This window comes from Notothenia rossii, assembly GCF_949606895.1.
Source record: "Notothenia rossii genome assembly, chromosome: 12".
NCBI classification, from domain to species: domain Eukaryota; kingdom Metazoa; phylum Chordata; class Actinopteri; order Perciformes; family Nototheniidae; genus Notothenia; species Notothenia rossii.
In genome coordinates this window covers 7,897,628-7,915,139 of record NC_136911.1, presented here as the reverse complement: position 1 = coordinate 7,915,139, position 17,512 = coordinate 7,897,628, and the positions used below count along the sequence as shown (strand labels likewise).

At 44.0% G+C, this 17,512-nt stretch overlaps 1 protein-coding gene across 1 annotated transcript; it reads right to left on the bottom strand.

Annotated features, from left to right (window-relative positions):
• Positions 1 to 2,262: 2,262 nt before the first annotated feature.
• On the bottom strand, positions 2,263 to 4,969 carry fzd8a (frizzled class receptor 8a). The gene has a single exon (XM_079661766.1). The coding sequence runs from the start codon at positions 4,580 to 4,582 to the stop codon at positions 2,837 to 2,839; it is 1,746 nt and encodes a 581-aa protein (XP_079517892.1). The 5' UTR covers positions 4,583 to 4,969; the 3' UTR covers positions 2,263 to 2,836.
• Between the last annotated feature and the right edge of the window lie 12,543 nt (positions 4,970 to 17,512).

The following is a 17,512-nucleotide window of genomic DNA, read 5'->3' as shown; positions in this document are numbered from 1 at the left end:
TCTGTGTGCAATTTTCGGCTGAATGCCATGCATGAAAGGTGCTATATAAATGATTATCACTCTTTCACTCTCAGAATCACAAGGCAGTACTAGATGTAGTAATATTACCATGAATCTAGCCATTTATTTACCATATTTTATTGGAAAACATCTCTGAAACTCTGAAAAAGTGATATTGCTAGCTTACCATAAAAGGCCAATACGACCGATTGGTTGAGCATATTTTCCAAAAAATAATTACACCCTTGTTAAAACTTTTTTAGTGCATTTTGTGCATTTTTTTTGTGTCACTAAAATATGTCAAAAATGATATGGTTACCTTACAGAAGTTGACCAAAAAGAGTGAATTCTTCAGCAGTGATTGTTAGCATTGCCGACTTTCTCAGTTGAAGCTAGCTGAAGGGCATTCTGTTTGAACCACAGTGAAATCTAGAGGTTGTTTTGTGCATAACATGTCAACCAAAGGGTAGAGCTGGCTGAATCAGATGGAGTTCAACTTTTTTCTTCTTTTTTTTCTACAAGATATCAAGACGCGAAATGTGCTCGACCAAATGGTGGTGCTGGCAGTTAAAGGGTTTTAATGTCTTTTCTGTAAAACAGTCCAACAATATTCAGGTTATTATACTACAAAAAAAAAGAGAACTTTTCTCATTAATTTGGTATTTTGCATGACAAAAAGCTTTAAACAAATAATAGAGAATAAAAAAAAAAATGTGTTTGGAGTACCCATTTTGTGATCTCCATGTTTTGTTAATCACTCTTTCACAACTACATTTTTATACTGAATCCATCGTGCCGTAAACTTTTACATGCTATAAATACTTATTATTGGGAAATACCGTCTTTCTTCAATTTATCACCACACAGTTCTGTGTAACGTTCTCCACTGCTGAAATAATGTAAGAGCTCTGACCACCTCAAAAAACGGTGAGATTTATGTTTGCCACTCAAAACTACATTATTCTTAGAATGTTGACACACCACAGCTCTTGTGGCACGTGGAGCTGTAATGCTCTGCTTCTACCACTAGGTGGGGCTGCACATTACCGCTAGGAGGCTGGCAGTGAGAGCTTGAGCTGGACATTGAGGTTTCTGAAGTAAACAAAAGAAAAACCAGCTGCAAGACTGAAAGCAACCATGACTATTTGATAGAAATATAACAGCAAATCATCCAAGAGCATGGACTTGGATGCAAGACATTTACCTATAGCAGAAAGCAGTACATTATTGCATTTTTCAAGGAAGATTTAAACTCCCAAAGTTGATCTTTAGAAACTTTACAAAACACTAACACCCAGAACAATTGGAGAGCTTTGTGGCAGCACTGATTCTTAGTTTAAATGGCTGATTTACACTCCGAACAGATGCATGTCTACAGTGAAAAGGAGCTTTTGGGGAGCAACATCTACAGTCTAAGCGTAAAGAAATAAAGCAGGAATAAAGCAGTGACTACAAAGCCCACTGTCACAATTGTCCAGTAAATCAAAGGCATTTCTACGCTGGGTTACAGTGTATCATCTGATGCCAGCGCATTGGGTTAATTGGGACTAAACCAGATACATTTGTAGCAAAAAAATGCCTCGATTAGGGGGCCCTAAGATGTGAGATCATGTGAACAGACCACCTGTGGGGCTTTCATTGCTATTTCAATATCATTCATGTCAAGGCCCCTGCACTCGCTGACACAGCTTGAGCCGAGGGAGAAGATGTTTCAATTCAGGCTCTGCGAAAAAACCAAACACAAGACACAGGGGCTCTGGCAGGTTTCAGGTCTGACAAGCCCAGAAAAGCGAGGGGTTCCAAAATGCTCTTTCAATTGTGGGACGTCCATCAAAGCGTCCAAATGGGGACGTTTAGGGGGAACCTTGGCACATCAGACAGACACTCCTAATACACACCACCTTTATTCTAGGCCGTTAAAAGAGAAAGATCAAAGTTTCCGCAGATGAAAAGGGTCTGTTCCCTGCATTTATACCCCCATTCACCCACTCCCTCTTTTACTAAATTAAGAAAGCGGGCTTCGGCAGGCATGTGAAGAGGACTTCAACAATTATGGAGATGCTCCAACTCAACCCCTGCCTCTAATTACCGGTCTCTGATGGTTAAAAGGGCTTCCTTTTTAGCCGGGACTCTCAAAAGCTGTTATTGCTGCTGCCATCCTCAACACGGTGACCACAAGGAACCACAAAATATGCCTGCACAGGCTCGAAAGCACAACAGCCTCTTTTAGGATTGGGAAAACAGCGCAGTTACACAGATGTGTTTGATTTATCAAATGTTTTATTGTCAAAATAAAGGTCATATTTGTGTTCTCACAAAAAGAGACATCTACACTTTGTACAAATTTACAATAGCTTATAAATTTTTCTTTTATACACAAATGTACACATTTTTACATATCTTTTATATAAATACATTTGAAAATTACAAAAATGAACGACCCGTAAAATACTTGGGCACTATTAAGGCTTAATTTAAACCATCTTTGATTGAATTATACAATGTTATCTGGCACTATGTAGATAAAATGGCAAATGCTCTTTGTATGAAGCTAGTTAGGAACAAAATTGTCTCTCTGCCTTCAACAAGTAATGCCCAGGTTGCGTAAAAGCCTCAGTCTGTACCTCTTATACATAAAAACATGGAGGAATTAACCTGTGTGAATGCCAGGTACATTGTTTCAACCAACTCTCCCCACAGAGGTGTGTGAGTTTGGGAGAATGAGGGGGAGGGATACCTCAGCAGCAGTTCATTACTATGCAAATTGCTTAAGACAGGGACTGATAGGTTATCTCCCAAACAATTAGCAGTCCTCATAAGCTGCTTTTTCTCTCATTCAAACCTGGGACAATGGCATCTGTTTGGGGCAAGACACAGAGCTGGCCGTGCCTGACCTCCACGTTAGTCCGGTGCTCACGTCACTGTACATGGAGCCGCTAGTGCCTTTACTGCCCCAGCAGCATCTGGTGCAAAAAGTCCTCCAAGAGTCCAAAGTTTTCCCAGACCAGATCCACACCCCGGACGTGATGCCCACTAAAAGGCACATAAAGTACTTTAACATAAAAACGGCATAGTCCGGGCTCCTGCGGTCCCTCTCCAGTAAACAGTTGGAGCAGTTGTGTGTGATCTCCCAGCTCTGCCTGTTGTGTTGTTCATAAAAGTAACAGGCTACTATGATAGTGGCTGGCACCGTGTAAAGCACAGTGAAGATGCCAATTCTTATCATCAGCTTCTCCAGTTTGTCTGTTTTGGTGCCACCCTGTTTGATAACGCTGCGGATCCTGAACAGAGACACAAATCCGGCCAGGAGGAACATAGTGCCTATGAATAAATAAATCACCAAAGGGGCTAGAACGAAGCCTCGCAAGTTGTCCAAGTTCTGGTTCCCCACGTAGCAGATGCCAGCCACTGAGTCTCCGTCCACGGAGCTCAGCGCCAGCACCGCGATGGATTTCATGCTGGGAATGAGCCAGGCGGCCAGGTGGAAGTACTGGGAGTAACTGGCGATCGCCTCGTTGCCCCACTTCATCCCGGCTGCGAGGAACCAGGTCAGAGACAGGATGACCCACCAGATGGAGCTGGCCATGCCGAAAAAATAAATAAGCAGGAAGACCACGGTGCACAGTGCGGGGCCGGTGGTCTCATAGTGGATGTGCTCCAGGTCAAACTCCCGGTTACACGCCACTTTCTCATGTCCCGCGATCAGTCTCACAATGTAGCCCACTGACACGAACATGTAGCACGCTGAGAGGAAGATGATGGGTCTCTCTGGATATTTGAACCTCTCCATGTCGATGAGGAAAGTGGCTACTGTGGCAAAAGTTGACACGAAGCACAACACGGACCAAAGTCCTATCCAAAAGGCGGTGAATGCTCTCTCGTCGTGGGTAAAGTAGGGATTGTGGCACGGCATGGCACAGTTTGATATCTGACCTGTTTTGACCCGATTGTAGAGCGGGTGACGGTCCGTGTTCACAGGCACCATGGGCTCCAAACACTTGCACCCCGGCTCACAGGGGGCGGCAGGCGGCTTGTATTTCCCAGACGCGCCGGGTCGGCTGGGCTTATTTTTAGGAGGATTGTAACCCTTACCGGGGTGGTTGGTTGGTTTGGAGAGGACAGGGGACACTGTGGTGGCGTCGGTTCTGTTGTAGTCCATGCACAGAGTGTCGGGGTTGCCTTGCACCGGCAGCAGGTCACACTTCATCCTGTCTGGCCAGGGGAAGCCGTACTGCCGCATGAGAGGCGCACAGCCAGCCCGGGCTCTCTCACACACGCTCCGGCACGGGGGCAGAGGTTTCTTATAGTCATCCAGGCAGATCGGGGTGTACATGCTGCACAGGAAGAACTTCAGGTCCGGAGAACACTGGATCTCAACCAGAGGCCAGAACTGGTGCACCTCCAGTCCAGCCTCGTCCTGCGTGTCATGGTTAAATTGGTTAGGCATGTAGGTGTAGTTGTAGCCGATCCCTTTGCACAGGGGCACGGCTATCTCCTGGCAGGTGATCTCCTTGGCCGTGGTGCAGCTGGATCGGGGCAGAAGAGCGAGGGAGAGGACCAGGTAAATCCCAAACAGATCCATCCCTCCGGCGCGTCGTGTTACCCTCTGGTACCGACAGCAGTAGATCCCCTCAGACGTCTGCTTCTGCCTCTGCTCCGGTTAGATGTTGCGCGGCGAGCCCATCTCGCTTTTCTCGGGGTCTTGCACGGAGTTGCAAGCAATGTGCAAGCCGTGTTTACTTTCAGCTGAGGAGGAGGAGAGAAAGCAGCCTTCAGGGCGGCGAGCAGTAGTCAAGATGGCTGAGAGGAGAATCCCCCTTCTCCTGGAAACAGTATCCTCACACAGTCTGTTATTAAAAAAAACAAGTGCTGCTATCCGATCGCTCAAAACGAGAAATGTGGCCCTCCTTTCTTTCTTTCTTCAAAATACAGCGACTACATTCAGTCGGCTCGTCCCACTTCAGTCCTGGTTCCCATACAAATCAACGGCTGGGGGACGAAGCGGTGCCGATATATACCAGAGCCTCCCAGGCCACACCCCCAGAGCCTCTTCTCCAATCACAGAGCAGAAGAGGCAGTTCGTTACAGCAGTCAATCATGTGTTTTACCCAAATATGTTTTGTTATGATAACGAAATGATGGTCGTGGTAATTGTGCCAGTGTCTTTGGCACCAACATACAGTATTGGAGAACAATATGGAACTAAATATGACCTGCTTCGATGATGACCATAAATCAAACTGCCACATATTGACATAAAGTAAGTACTTTTATCCATTTATCATTCAAATTCCCATTTTTTACAGGAGCGCAGACGTCTTACATAAATGGAATCAAGCCCAATAAATTTTAAGAACCCTATAATGAATCCCTAATTCTTACTTATAAGACAGACAGTATAATTAAAATTATATTAAAGTAGTTTTACATTTTGAAGTATACCAGACGCGCTGTTTGTAAGAATAATAACCTATTTTCATAATCTTCCTCAGCGAATTAACTTTCTGTGCACTGTAACTTCCTTTAACACTTAAATGGTGTCACAACAAAAGTAACATGCACAGCAGCTCCATATGATTGTTTCTGTGTGTGTGTTTGATAGAGAGGGAACAGTTCGGTAAATTGGCTAATTTGCGCATGATAAGACTACCCAGGGAGCTGTCTGTCCTTGTGAAAAGCTGTTTTATTTTTTAAATGAGGTGCTAATGTTCCGTTTAAGGCTTGCATAGAGCTCCGCGGGAGGCGTAATTGCGCGAGGCAAAGACCAACAGAACAGCACACAGAGACAGCGGCACAGTTTATGTCAACGTTAACATGCTTACATAGGTTTGTGTTTCTGGGGATCTTGTTAGTTATTTCACAGCAGAGTTATGGTGGTAAATGTATTTTATTGTCTCATAACTTCGGAATAAAGACGTGTGCCTTTGCTTATGGCATCTCCTGTAGCTTGATCACATGATCAATATTATCATATACTTTTGCATTGATATGCAGTGGTGTAAAGAAACTAAGTGCATTTACTCAAGCACTGTACTTAAGGGCAATTATGCTTTCCGCAATTTTTTAGAATATAAAACAGCTATATTTGACGGATTCAATTTGACATAAAATATTTATATATTGCATCACATGGAAAGAGTATAAAGTATTAAAACAAAAATATCTCTGCGAATAACTAAATGTAACACTTAATTTGTCATTAAGATCTAATATTAAATGTACATGATAAATAACATGCATACACAATTTGTGCTAGTGTGGTAGGCTATTGCTAATGATTTAGCACGTTAACTAAATACTTTCCCTTAAAATATGTTACAGAAATACTGAAGTGCTTTCATATATTCTGTTACGTGCTCCCCCCCCCCCACCCTCTCACTCTCCTCTCTTTTTTGCACCGGTGCTCCTGATCTGTGCTCGGCTCCACCTTTCCTCAGGTGTTCCTCATCTGCCATGATTCCCCATATTTAAGGACGTTTGGAGAAGATGCTCTTGTTTGGCTGCCTGGCTGAGGCTGAGGCTGAGGCTGAGGCAGTCCTGATTGGACTTTGGTTCAAGATGTTTTTCTTTTTGTTTCTTTTTGAGTCTGGAGAATCTGGTAGTCCAGTTTTCGTGGCTTTGTTTCTCAGTTTGGTTTATGCATTTGCCTTTTAGTTTAGGGGGGAAGTTCTGGTTCCGATGGCCCCTGGTGTGGCTGGCCCAGGCTTCCTCCATCTTTTTGGCCAGTCCTCCAGATTCCAGTAGTTTGCTTTAGTTTGATTTGTAACAGTGTCTCAGGTTTGGCATCTCAAATATGTGATGCAGGTCACAAATTGAGCCACACATGCTTTCTTGTGGCCGTCACACAACATAACTTCAAAATTTGTATTATTAAAGATAAAAACAAACATTGCAAATTTGATACTTTTTCAAGATTCTACCTCAAGTTAATCTTATGAGTTATTGACACTTCATACTGATCATTTGCACATATAAATGTCTGGGATGATAACGCAGTGATTTTACAAAGATAAACTCACAAAAGATGTATAATTGATATTTAATTATTGTGAAAATCACAGACTGTTAGAGGATATATGCAGCTTCTGTTAAAACGAGGCACGAGAAGCCAACCATGTGATCAGCACATCTGTTCGAAACTTGATATTCATTTCACCAACGAGAGGAACGTGTTTTTGAATAGACATTTTGTCCTCCGCTGCACATGTGTGGGGTTTGGGTGCTCTGAGGCCAATGTGTGGTAACAGTGCGAATGTTTAAAAAAGCATCTATCTCCCAGTTTGTCCTCCAAGCATGATCTTGTGTGCAGGGGAAGGGGTGTGCTGGTGTTTAGAGTTTAAGTTTAGTGGTATTTAGTATGGAGTGGAGCCAGGACTTTATCATGTGAGGCAGATTTATTTTCAGCATGGACCCACAGAAAGAATGAAATAACTGCATTTCATGGATTGATTAAGTGACTCACCAGTTTCAGATAACGTGGAAGGAGCTCTGTTAATGGCTGTTTGCTTTTGATTAGGAAACAAGAGTTCGGCTGGCCAGTGAGTGTATGTTTGTGCACACGATGGAAGGCGTGATATTCTCTCAATAATAAACCCTGGTGTTTCGGGTGAGTGAAAAACGGACACATAATGAAAAGGGAGTGAGGATAAGATGGTGGGAGATTGATGAAGGGAGGGTAGACGAGGGCAAGAGAGGGCGTCAAGCCTGTTCCGTATAGAGATAATGATTGACTCAGAGGAAATCCACTCACCTCCAGTGTGCAACGCCGGGCTGCACACTGTGAGAAAACATCCCCCTAGACCAAAGCCTTGAGGAAACACTCTGTGACCAATGAATAAAATCCAGAATCACATCGAGATCCCAAGTTAATGTGTCAGAATCAAGTGCTCTGGCTGAAGAAAAGAAGCCCATCAAGTGTGACCGCTTGCCAGATCCTGGACTTACCTCAGAGATGGTGAGTCTGAGATATGCTAATGCAACTTTATCTTGTAAAGGAAAGCTTCGAGGAGATTTAGCCAATCTGCTGGACACAATTCCAAGAGCCTCGGTGGCATTTAGCAGGCTCGCGCTAACCCGGGCTGCTTGTTAAGTCTTCATTAGCTGTGTTTGCTCAGGCCTCTCCCCTCCAAAGAGGTGGAGGAGGGCTCCCCAGTCCCCAGCTTCAGCCCCACTATACACACTCCATATGGGGCTTGTTTGCTCATGGCTGGCCTGGTAATCACTTTCAGGTGGAGCTGGAGGAGACGACGCAAGGCTGAGGGGATTTTGGGGAGAGCTGGAAACCTTCCCCCCCTCTAGCCCCCCAACCCCCGCCGACAACCTCCTTTTTCACCGGGGTACTCCTGAGGCGACAGAGTGTGGAGCGTGTACCCTGTGAATTAGCTCACCTAGGGCCCATTACCTTAACAAACACAGCCAGCCCCTCCAATCAGCCTACTGCTGGGAGGACAGGCGGCCCCTGTAAATCCTTCCTTACAGCCACTGTCCCACTCTGTGAGACTAAGTAGGACTTGTGTGTGTGTGTTTGCATGTGGAGTAAGGACTATAAACCCAAGTGTAGTAAAGGCATTGTCTTGAAGCAGCCAATTGCAGCTTTAATGGTTGCAAGAGTTAGTTACTTTCAAAAGTTGAACTTTACTACCCAGATGTTTTAGGACTTATCCTCAGTCTGAGACGCAACACACAAAAGAGACAAAAGGATTTACAGATGTAGTTCCTTTTTTAAATTAAATAAATGTATGCTTTGAATACCACAAACAAATGAATGTACTGCTTTCTACTAAGGGACTATTTATATGACTAGAACTTGCAACAAGTGGCTCTGTAAATGGTCAATAAACCATTTAGTGGTCTATAAATAACTCACAAGCCATCAATGACAACAGTTTATCATCATTGCTTCAGACTAGGTTTAGGCCCCTTCCACACGGAGACAATATCAGTTGAATCCGCTATCGTATAGACGATTCGTCCACACGAGGCCAAAACGGAAACACGGATTTGGAGCCCGAATCCGATACACTTTGATAACGGCTCCTTCTTTTCTGTGTGGGCCTTAGACACACCCAATTATATTCTAGTTTATTTTTACCTTTTTTGTAAGGAAACTGAAGGCTAATTGGTGAGGAAATGTTCTTCTTAAGCACAATAACCTATTTAATCCCATTGGATCTCCTGAAAAATGCCCGTTGCAAAGCTAGCACATGGCTGCTCTTAGCTCAAACAATTCACGTTTTCCGAGAAGCATGGCTTTCACAGGATGGTCACGATAAAACAAAAAAGTTCAAAAGTCCCCAAACCAATCCATTGACTTTTATTGTGTTGGGCGGTATACTATCTGCATCTCTAGACAAAACCAGAACAAAGCGAGGACATTCAGTGAATTGCCCATGTAAATGCCATGTTTAGTGCAGCATTAATTCTGTGTCATGATAGCCAATTTAGTTTATAAACTGCACTTTATTCTTCTAACGTAAACAGCGAAACTCATCACATAATGTCACGAACATCTCTAGGGTGGGTTACAGCAAAAATCTTGAGAGAAAAAATCTGATTCCACTTCTCGCTTACACAACTAATTAAAAAACAACATTGCCTCCATGAGGAGAATCTCTACCAGTGTCCTGCAGCCAACCGTCAAGAACTGACAACAGCGTTCCAAGAAATTGTGTTATCGTGTGATTGTTTGGATCCGATGCCACAAGAATCTGGCCAGCCAGCAGAGGTCTGCGCCTGCTACTTGACACTCCCGTCGGATTGATCTCCCCTCTTGTAAAACAGCATCCGACTTGTTCTCTCCGTCCAGAAAGGTAAGCGAGCCCACAGAGATTTCTCAAACTCAGGAAACACACACTAGCCCATATAATAGCGGGAGCTGATTTTTTTAACCCCTCCGTGTAACCGGAGCAGGCCAGCATGCCTGGAACGACACATGGACGGCACTTAAGCAGGTAGACTTGCCATCTGGTTCCAACACACGGAGTGGAACACTTGTTTTTTGGACCTTGAAGGTGGTAATTCATTTTTTTGTGATCTGCTGCTTGCGGTTGTTGTATCAAAGCGCTTGGATTATGTGGTGAGGTCGGCCTGGCTGCTTTTGTACTGGTTCTGACCAGACTGGGGTTGCTTGGTGTCAGCATTTATTTTTACCAGGAGGAACAGGAAGCCAATCCCGCTAATTAACTCATCTCATTATTTCATGCAGGCTTTGATACATCGTATACCTGTGCCCCTTTAACCTAATGTGTCCATGTCAACTGCTATCAGCTAAAAAGCACCTTGTATCGATCTTGCATTGTCAGCTCAAATTCTTGGGATGTTCATTCATTTCTTCTTCTTAGTAATATTGAGTTTTAAATACCGCTTTCTTAAACTCATTTCAATGCTTCACGGACAGTTTTTGTTGGAAACTTTGTTCTAGTGCAAGCAAGATTGAAACAAGTTAAGAAAGCTTCATGATTAAGCAGTATTAGAAATGTTAATAGTACTGTCAAACGATTACAATTTTTAATCAGATTAATCACAGCTTAAAAATGAATTAATCATGATTAATCACCATTCGAACTATGTTCAAAATATGCCATTTCTAAATTTATATTGTTGTGTGAATGGAAAGATAAATGAAAGAAGGCGGGTATATTTAACATACAGTATGTATGTATGTTTATTATAACTAGGGCTGTCAGTCGATTAAAATAGTTAATCGCGATTAATCGCAAATGAATCGCACATTTTGTATCTGTTCTAAATGTTCCTTAGAGGGATATTTTTCAAGTTTTTAATACTCTTATCAACATGAGTGGACAAATATGCTTTATGCAAATGTTTGTTTATTATCATTTGATCAATGAAAAATATTCTCATGAATATTAAACATAACAACCTCTGAACATTACAAATATCCGCCTCAATCCGACCTGGAACCTCTCTCATGCAATACAATAATACAATACTGTGTGTGTGTGTGTGTGTGTGTGTGTGTGTGTGTGTGTGTGTGTGTGTGTGTGTGTGTGTGTGTGTGTGTGAGTGTGTGTGAGTGTGTGAGAGAGAGAGAGAGAGAGAGAGAGAGAGAGAGAGAGAGAGAGAGAGAGAGAGAGAGAGAGAGAGAGAGAGAGAGAGAGAGAGAGAGAGAGAGAGAGAGTGTGTGTGTGTGTGTGTGTGTGTGTGTGTGTGTGTTGGATCGTTGGAGCTATGTGCAACTCAAGGCATATGCTCGAACGGGAGCTGCCTGGACGCTGCAATCATGTTGCGCCCACTATCCGTGCTGAGTGTGCTGACTTTCGTACAATGTCCCAGTGTCTGGCTACCTGCATTCAAGCCTTGGAGACATAAAGGGTGTATTTTCCAAAATGTTACACCGTATCTTTTAATTTGTCCAGAATTAATAAAGAAAAGTAGTTAATAGTCTAAGAATGCTAAGAATGATGCACATTTATGGTACAAATAAACATATAGATGAATATCATTAGTCTTTCTGTAACAAATACCCCAGATATTTTTGAAATGACCATGGAATCCTGTACTGTATATCCTTCATGTTTTCCTTCCCCACTTATCTTCTCTTTGGCACCCTCTCCCTCCTTACCTCCCTCCGTCTCTGTGTGTGGCGTACTGTGGGACAGATGGCGAGGGCAAGGATGACCGCCAGACAGCCGGTGCGAGAGAGCGAGAGGCAGAAAAAGACATGGTGGGGAAGTGGCAAACCGTTTCCAGAGGGTGATTGACACAGAAGCATGAGGTAGCAGATGTGTAAAACACAAACGACCTTGTGGAGTTTGCATCTCGTTCTTGGCGGGCTCCGATCAAACTCCTTACTCTCTCACTGTGCACATCAGAAGCTGAGGGACGCCCCTCTCGAGCCACCCTGGGCATCCTATAGTGCTCATTAGCAGTCCCACTAATACATGTTTATTTATGTAAACGCTGGCAATATTTGCAGTATTAATCTAGCCTTCACACTTTAGACCATTGACAGACTTGATTTAGAGAGCAGTTCCAGGCGTACAGAATATCATTTGTAGAAGGAGCCTCTTGGGTGGCTGTTGTGTGTGTGTGTGTGTGTGTGTGTGTGTGTGTGTGTGTGTGTGTGTGTGTGTGTGTGTGTGTGTGTGTGTGTGTGTGTGTGTGTGTGTGTGTGTGTGTGTGTGTGTGTGTGTGTGTGTGTGTGTGTGTGTGTGTGTGTGTGTGTGTGTGTGGGGTGTGTGTGTGGGGGGGTGTGTGTGTGTGTGTGTGGAAAACTCACCCTCCCTACAGTGGGACACTGATGACCTTATCTGTTACATGCTTCCTGCTCCCCCCACATTTCTCTACGGACTAGACCGCCTTCGTATCTTGTCAAGCTTTTTCAACCTCTTCATATAAACACTGACAGCCATGCTGTTTCCAGCTCAATAATTAATATGAATATAAATATTTGGAATTCATAATGAATGTCATAGTTAACCGTGATGCTTATACATGGCCTTATACTGTAATATCATAAAAGCTACACAGCAAATACTAAAGTGTTAAAATCCCAGAGTACTGATGACCAGGGTAGAAATGTCCAAGTCAATTTATTGATTATCGCGACAGGCCTACTTTCAACATGTCTCCATTAAACCCCATTGTAAATTCAGCCTCATCTTTCCCCACCACAGCACCTTTAGTTAATCTGCCAAAAAAGCCACATTATTTACCCGAAAGTACACAAAAAGTACACTTCAGATGCTCAAGTTCCTTGACATGCTTCACGCTTTGAAATTTCACCGATATCGGTTACGGTTCTTCAACAAAACGTTCACATGTAAGAGGTTTATCTCTCAATCAGAACAATGAAAATGCTCTCCTCTCCCCATGGAAACCTTTGATCTCTGGACACGTCGTTAGCTCAAATATAAATACCTGTGTCATGGAACACGATGATGTCATAACTCCAACTGACATGCTCAGAGCACCAGACTTCAGAAAATGGTTAACGGACCAGCCTTCAACAGCTCTACGTCAATTATGGGGTGTCATCATATGCCGTTTCCATGGAAACGGATCCCTCGCCATAAAGACGATGTCGCTATAACTCCTATGAAAATGTTCAAAAAGTGCTCAAACTTCACATGTGTGCTAACAGTCCAGCTGTGAAGACATCTACGGGACAGTTTTGAGATTTCTTCAAATGCCGTTGCCATGGCAACACAATGCTCACTTTGAAACACGGTTTTCTCATAACTTCAGCGAAAATGCTCCAAACGGCCCAAAACTTCACAGGTTTGGTAACGATGCAGCCATCAACGCATCTAAGCGTATTATGGGATGTGATCAAATGCCGTTGGCATGGCGACAGATAATTCGCCATCAAGTTAGTTCAAAAGTTTGCTGTTCAAATATTCTGTTGCTTTTCCAAGCCTTTTTACTTTATTTTCTTCTCTAATCAAACATTCAAGCCCCCAGTGTTCATGTATCATTTCAATCTAAATTCTTCACTTTCTGCTTACACATTACATTTCAGCATAGCAGTTTAGCGTCAGCTTTTCAGCATAAAGCATTCCCACTAGCAATTTATTCAGGAATTGCATTCTCTAGTTGTGTAATATAGTGCAATTTGTGATGTAAACTTAGCTTTGTGATAACCATCGCCCTCTTTGTCCTTTTCCTTCTGTAACCCAGAACAATGCCAATTTGATTACCTCTTACCACAGGAAATGAATCTACACAATCAGTGTTGTTTCTTTTCGATTTAACAGCTGTGCACTTACACTCGTGATCTAACTGTGCAATTTGCAACAACACTGGAAGATAAAAGCATACTCCTGACACTCTCTTCCACCTCTAATATTACAGGGCTTCCTCTCCAGCATCTGTAATTGGATCAATTTAAGGCTCCGTTTACACGGAGACGGAACGGGTGTTATCCGCTACAGTTCTCTAGTCTATCGTATGGACGGTTCGTTCACACAAGGCCGTAACGGAACCGCGGAAACAGAGCCCTCAAACGATAACGGGTCCCAAGGTGGGTAGATCTGCGGACGGAACGCTCTGGGTCGTCAAACGGCTCTGTGTGTACGCCCTATACGCCATAGCCCCGCCTCTCCTGCTCACCCCCGTCATTGCTGATGTGTTTCGCCAACAACAACAACAACAACAACAACAACAGTGTTCTGAGTGTTTCGAGCCAGGTCCGGGTATCTCGCAGGACAGTGCAACCAGCAGGAGCCTCCAGCAGACCCCCCCCCCCCCCCCCCCGCACGGTTCCCTCGTCCTTTGGAAGAGGCGGAGAGGTGGGTGTTTTTCATCTGCTGGTGGACTACCGGGGGAGAACGTCCTGCTCGGGTGGGTGGGTGCGGTGCACCTGCCTTTTACAGCAGGAGCACACGCTCGCCTCGGGGAGGTAGAAAAAGAGAAACAGAGGCCGCTGAAACAGCCAGAGCCCTGCCTCTCCCCACCTCTGCTGCTCACCCCTGCATCACCGCTGAATCCAACGCGGAGAATAAACAGAAGGGTAACCAGGCAACCATGCTGGACGGACAGGTTTATTGAGCCGATTCCGACTTTCTTGATATCGTATTCTATCCGTTTTCGTTTCCGTGTAAACGGAGCCTAAATCACCTTGTTGCCGGAATGAGGTTAGCAGGCTTGGCTGGGCTCCTTTCAGGGCACTTTGTTTTATTTTCCCTGGTAAGGCACAGCGTAATAATGCTTCGACTCTCCAGCTGGTGATGTTATCTCCCCCCATGTAGACTGAGGACGTCTTTATCAGCCAATGACACCATTAAAATGGGAATCTTCAGACGATGCCAGTGTGCTTAGTAGGCTGCTAAACTAATTGTGCAATCAGTGAGGATAAACTTTAGGGTTGTGACCACATTATTATTGAGCCTTTAAGCTTAAAGTAGTATTGCCTCACAGCTTGGTTTGTGCGACTTGTTAGTTAGTATTTCCTGCTGTTCTTAGGGTTAAACCTGTGCAATTTTTCCGTCCTATATTTGCCATACAGCCATTGCCAAAGCCAACAAAGCAGGGACTGATATTGTCATTGAATACTATATGGAAAAAGTCTGGTATAACACTTCAGATGGGTGTTAAGGGTAGTTTTAGGCCACGTAGCGCAACTCAAAATAACATCTGAATGAAAACGGTAATGAATACCCCCTGAATAAATTCAATAAATTTGAAAACAAAAAAATGGGACACAGTACAACTCTGGATGTATTTTTGAATGTGCCTTGAAAGACGTCTAAAGGTGAAAAGAGCACCAGAGGTTGAGGAGAAGGGGCACTGCACTGGAGTGGAGACCCTTCCTTGGGCTACGCCGTATGATGTCTGATTGACAGGCAACACGCTAAGCTCACCTGAGCCTCTGACCTCTCTTTTTACATCTCTCTGTCGCTCTTCCTCTCCCTCCTCCTATTCTCTTTTTAAATTTTTCTGAGAGCGGGGAAACCTGAGGAGGGCCAGATCCAGGGTGGAATGGCTTCAGGCTGCGACCTGCTCTAAGGGGGGTCACGGAGAAACAAAGGCTATTCAGGTAAACCACTCTGAACAGGCCTGAGACAGGCAGGCTCCCAGAGCAGATAACACTGAGGCTAATGTACTAGCCTTTGCACAGTCAACGCCACCAGACCCAACCACAGTGAGTGATCAGGGCGGGTGAGGTGTGTGGGTTGTTTCAATCAGTGAAAGAAAAGGGAAAACAGACTGACAGGTGAGTAAACATAATGCTCTGAAAGCCCCATGGAACATGCCTGAAATGACTACACCAGTGTTGAAAATATTCCATAGAAAAGTAGTAATCCTCTTTATGGAAGCTAATCTTGGGCAAATTCAGAACTTACAAACCAACATAAGAGGACTGGAAAAGCTCTCCCCACACTCGCTCACTCCAAACTGCATTTGTGGACCTGTCGACTCTGCGAGGAATCAATATGCTTTGTGTTTGATTAGTAACTCTTCAGCAAAGTGTGGCAGACGGAATGTGATAAGTGACTGAGACGGCCATTGCAGCAGGAACTTTTCAACCTTATCTCATCTACCTTACTGGTCCACTCTTGTTCAGGGATTGAATAGCTTAAGCAGATACTGTAGTTATATTTACAGAGCTGATGACAGTGGCTAGCACTGCTGTCTCATAGAAGCAGGTCCTGGGCTCAAACACCACCGGGGCAAACGTAGGGTCTTTGGGACTTCTAAAAGCATGTTCTCCTTGTATTTATGTGCTTTTTTACTGTTTCCTTTTACCCCAAAAGGCACAAGTGTTGGGTATTTGGAATACTCCTGCCAGTACGCTTGACTAAGGCCCTAAGAAGTATTGGAAGAAGTTTGCCTTAAATAGTTAGGTTGAGTCAAATGGAGTATACTCTTTATGCTCAAATAATGCTCAACTTGTTAGTCAATTGTAGCATACGCAAACATGGGTGTAAATGTAATGATTTGGTAGACTAACAAGGTTGTTGAACAAAAAAACTATGAGAAATGGACCGAAAATTGTAACTCAGCTAAAATAGCAAAAGGATATCCAGACTGCTTCAAATGCCCCTTTCACACCAACGCGGTTCCAGGGACGGTTCGGAGCTAGAGCCTGATAAGCACCGTTTTTTCCTGTTCACACCGCAGCGGAGCCGGATCTTTTCCCCGAAAATCGGTTCTTACCAAGCTCCAAACATTTTTTGGTCTAGAAGCAAGAACCGCTTACGGCGGAGGCGGAGGCGGGGGCATGGGTGGGATCAACCTGAGCAACAGTTTATGGTGAGTACGGCAAATAAAAGTTGTAACAAGCAGTAGCGCTGTGCAAAGTGACTAGAACGAAACCACACACTTTATAAAGTCAGGCAACATTAACCAGGCTTCGTGTGATTCTGTTGATTTGTACCATACTTTGACCATCCGTTCGCTGTTATTGATCATTGTGGAGAGCAGGCAGACATTTGTTTTGTATTATAGAAACGGATGGAATCAATACATGGGCTGCACAGGTTGTCATGTCCGACTATCACAAGTAGAATCATAATGAAAAATACGCCGGTAAAATGTGCCTGTAGAAAACGGCTTATGCCACAATAGGATAGCAACAAGTAGACATAGTCAGTCTAACTTTGGTTGCTATGCTAACATCACCCATTTTATACCAAAGAAACTTTCATAACAGCGTTGTGATGCCAAACAGCGGGCAGCACTGCAGTGGTCAGTAAATGCCGCTGAAACACATTAATAAACAATGAACCACGGCACTCTGGAGAAAAGTATAAGGGTTGAGAAGTAGTTATTTAATTTAATCTGGCTTCGTATGATTAAAAGCAACACGATCATCAACCCAACACAGTCCCCCATTGTTGTTGTTGTGAGCGCCGTTGGGGAAAAAAAATCAGCGATGTAAACGGTGAAGTCATGGTGCAGCCGCGGCAGCACCAGTTGGGCTCTGGGCGGTGTGAACAGAACGGGGGCTGAAAATAAAAACCGGTTCCGAACAAGAAGAGCACAAGCACGGAGCTAGAACGGGAACCGCATTGGTGTGAAAGGGGCATACATTTCCCCCAGTGTGTGT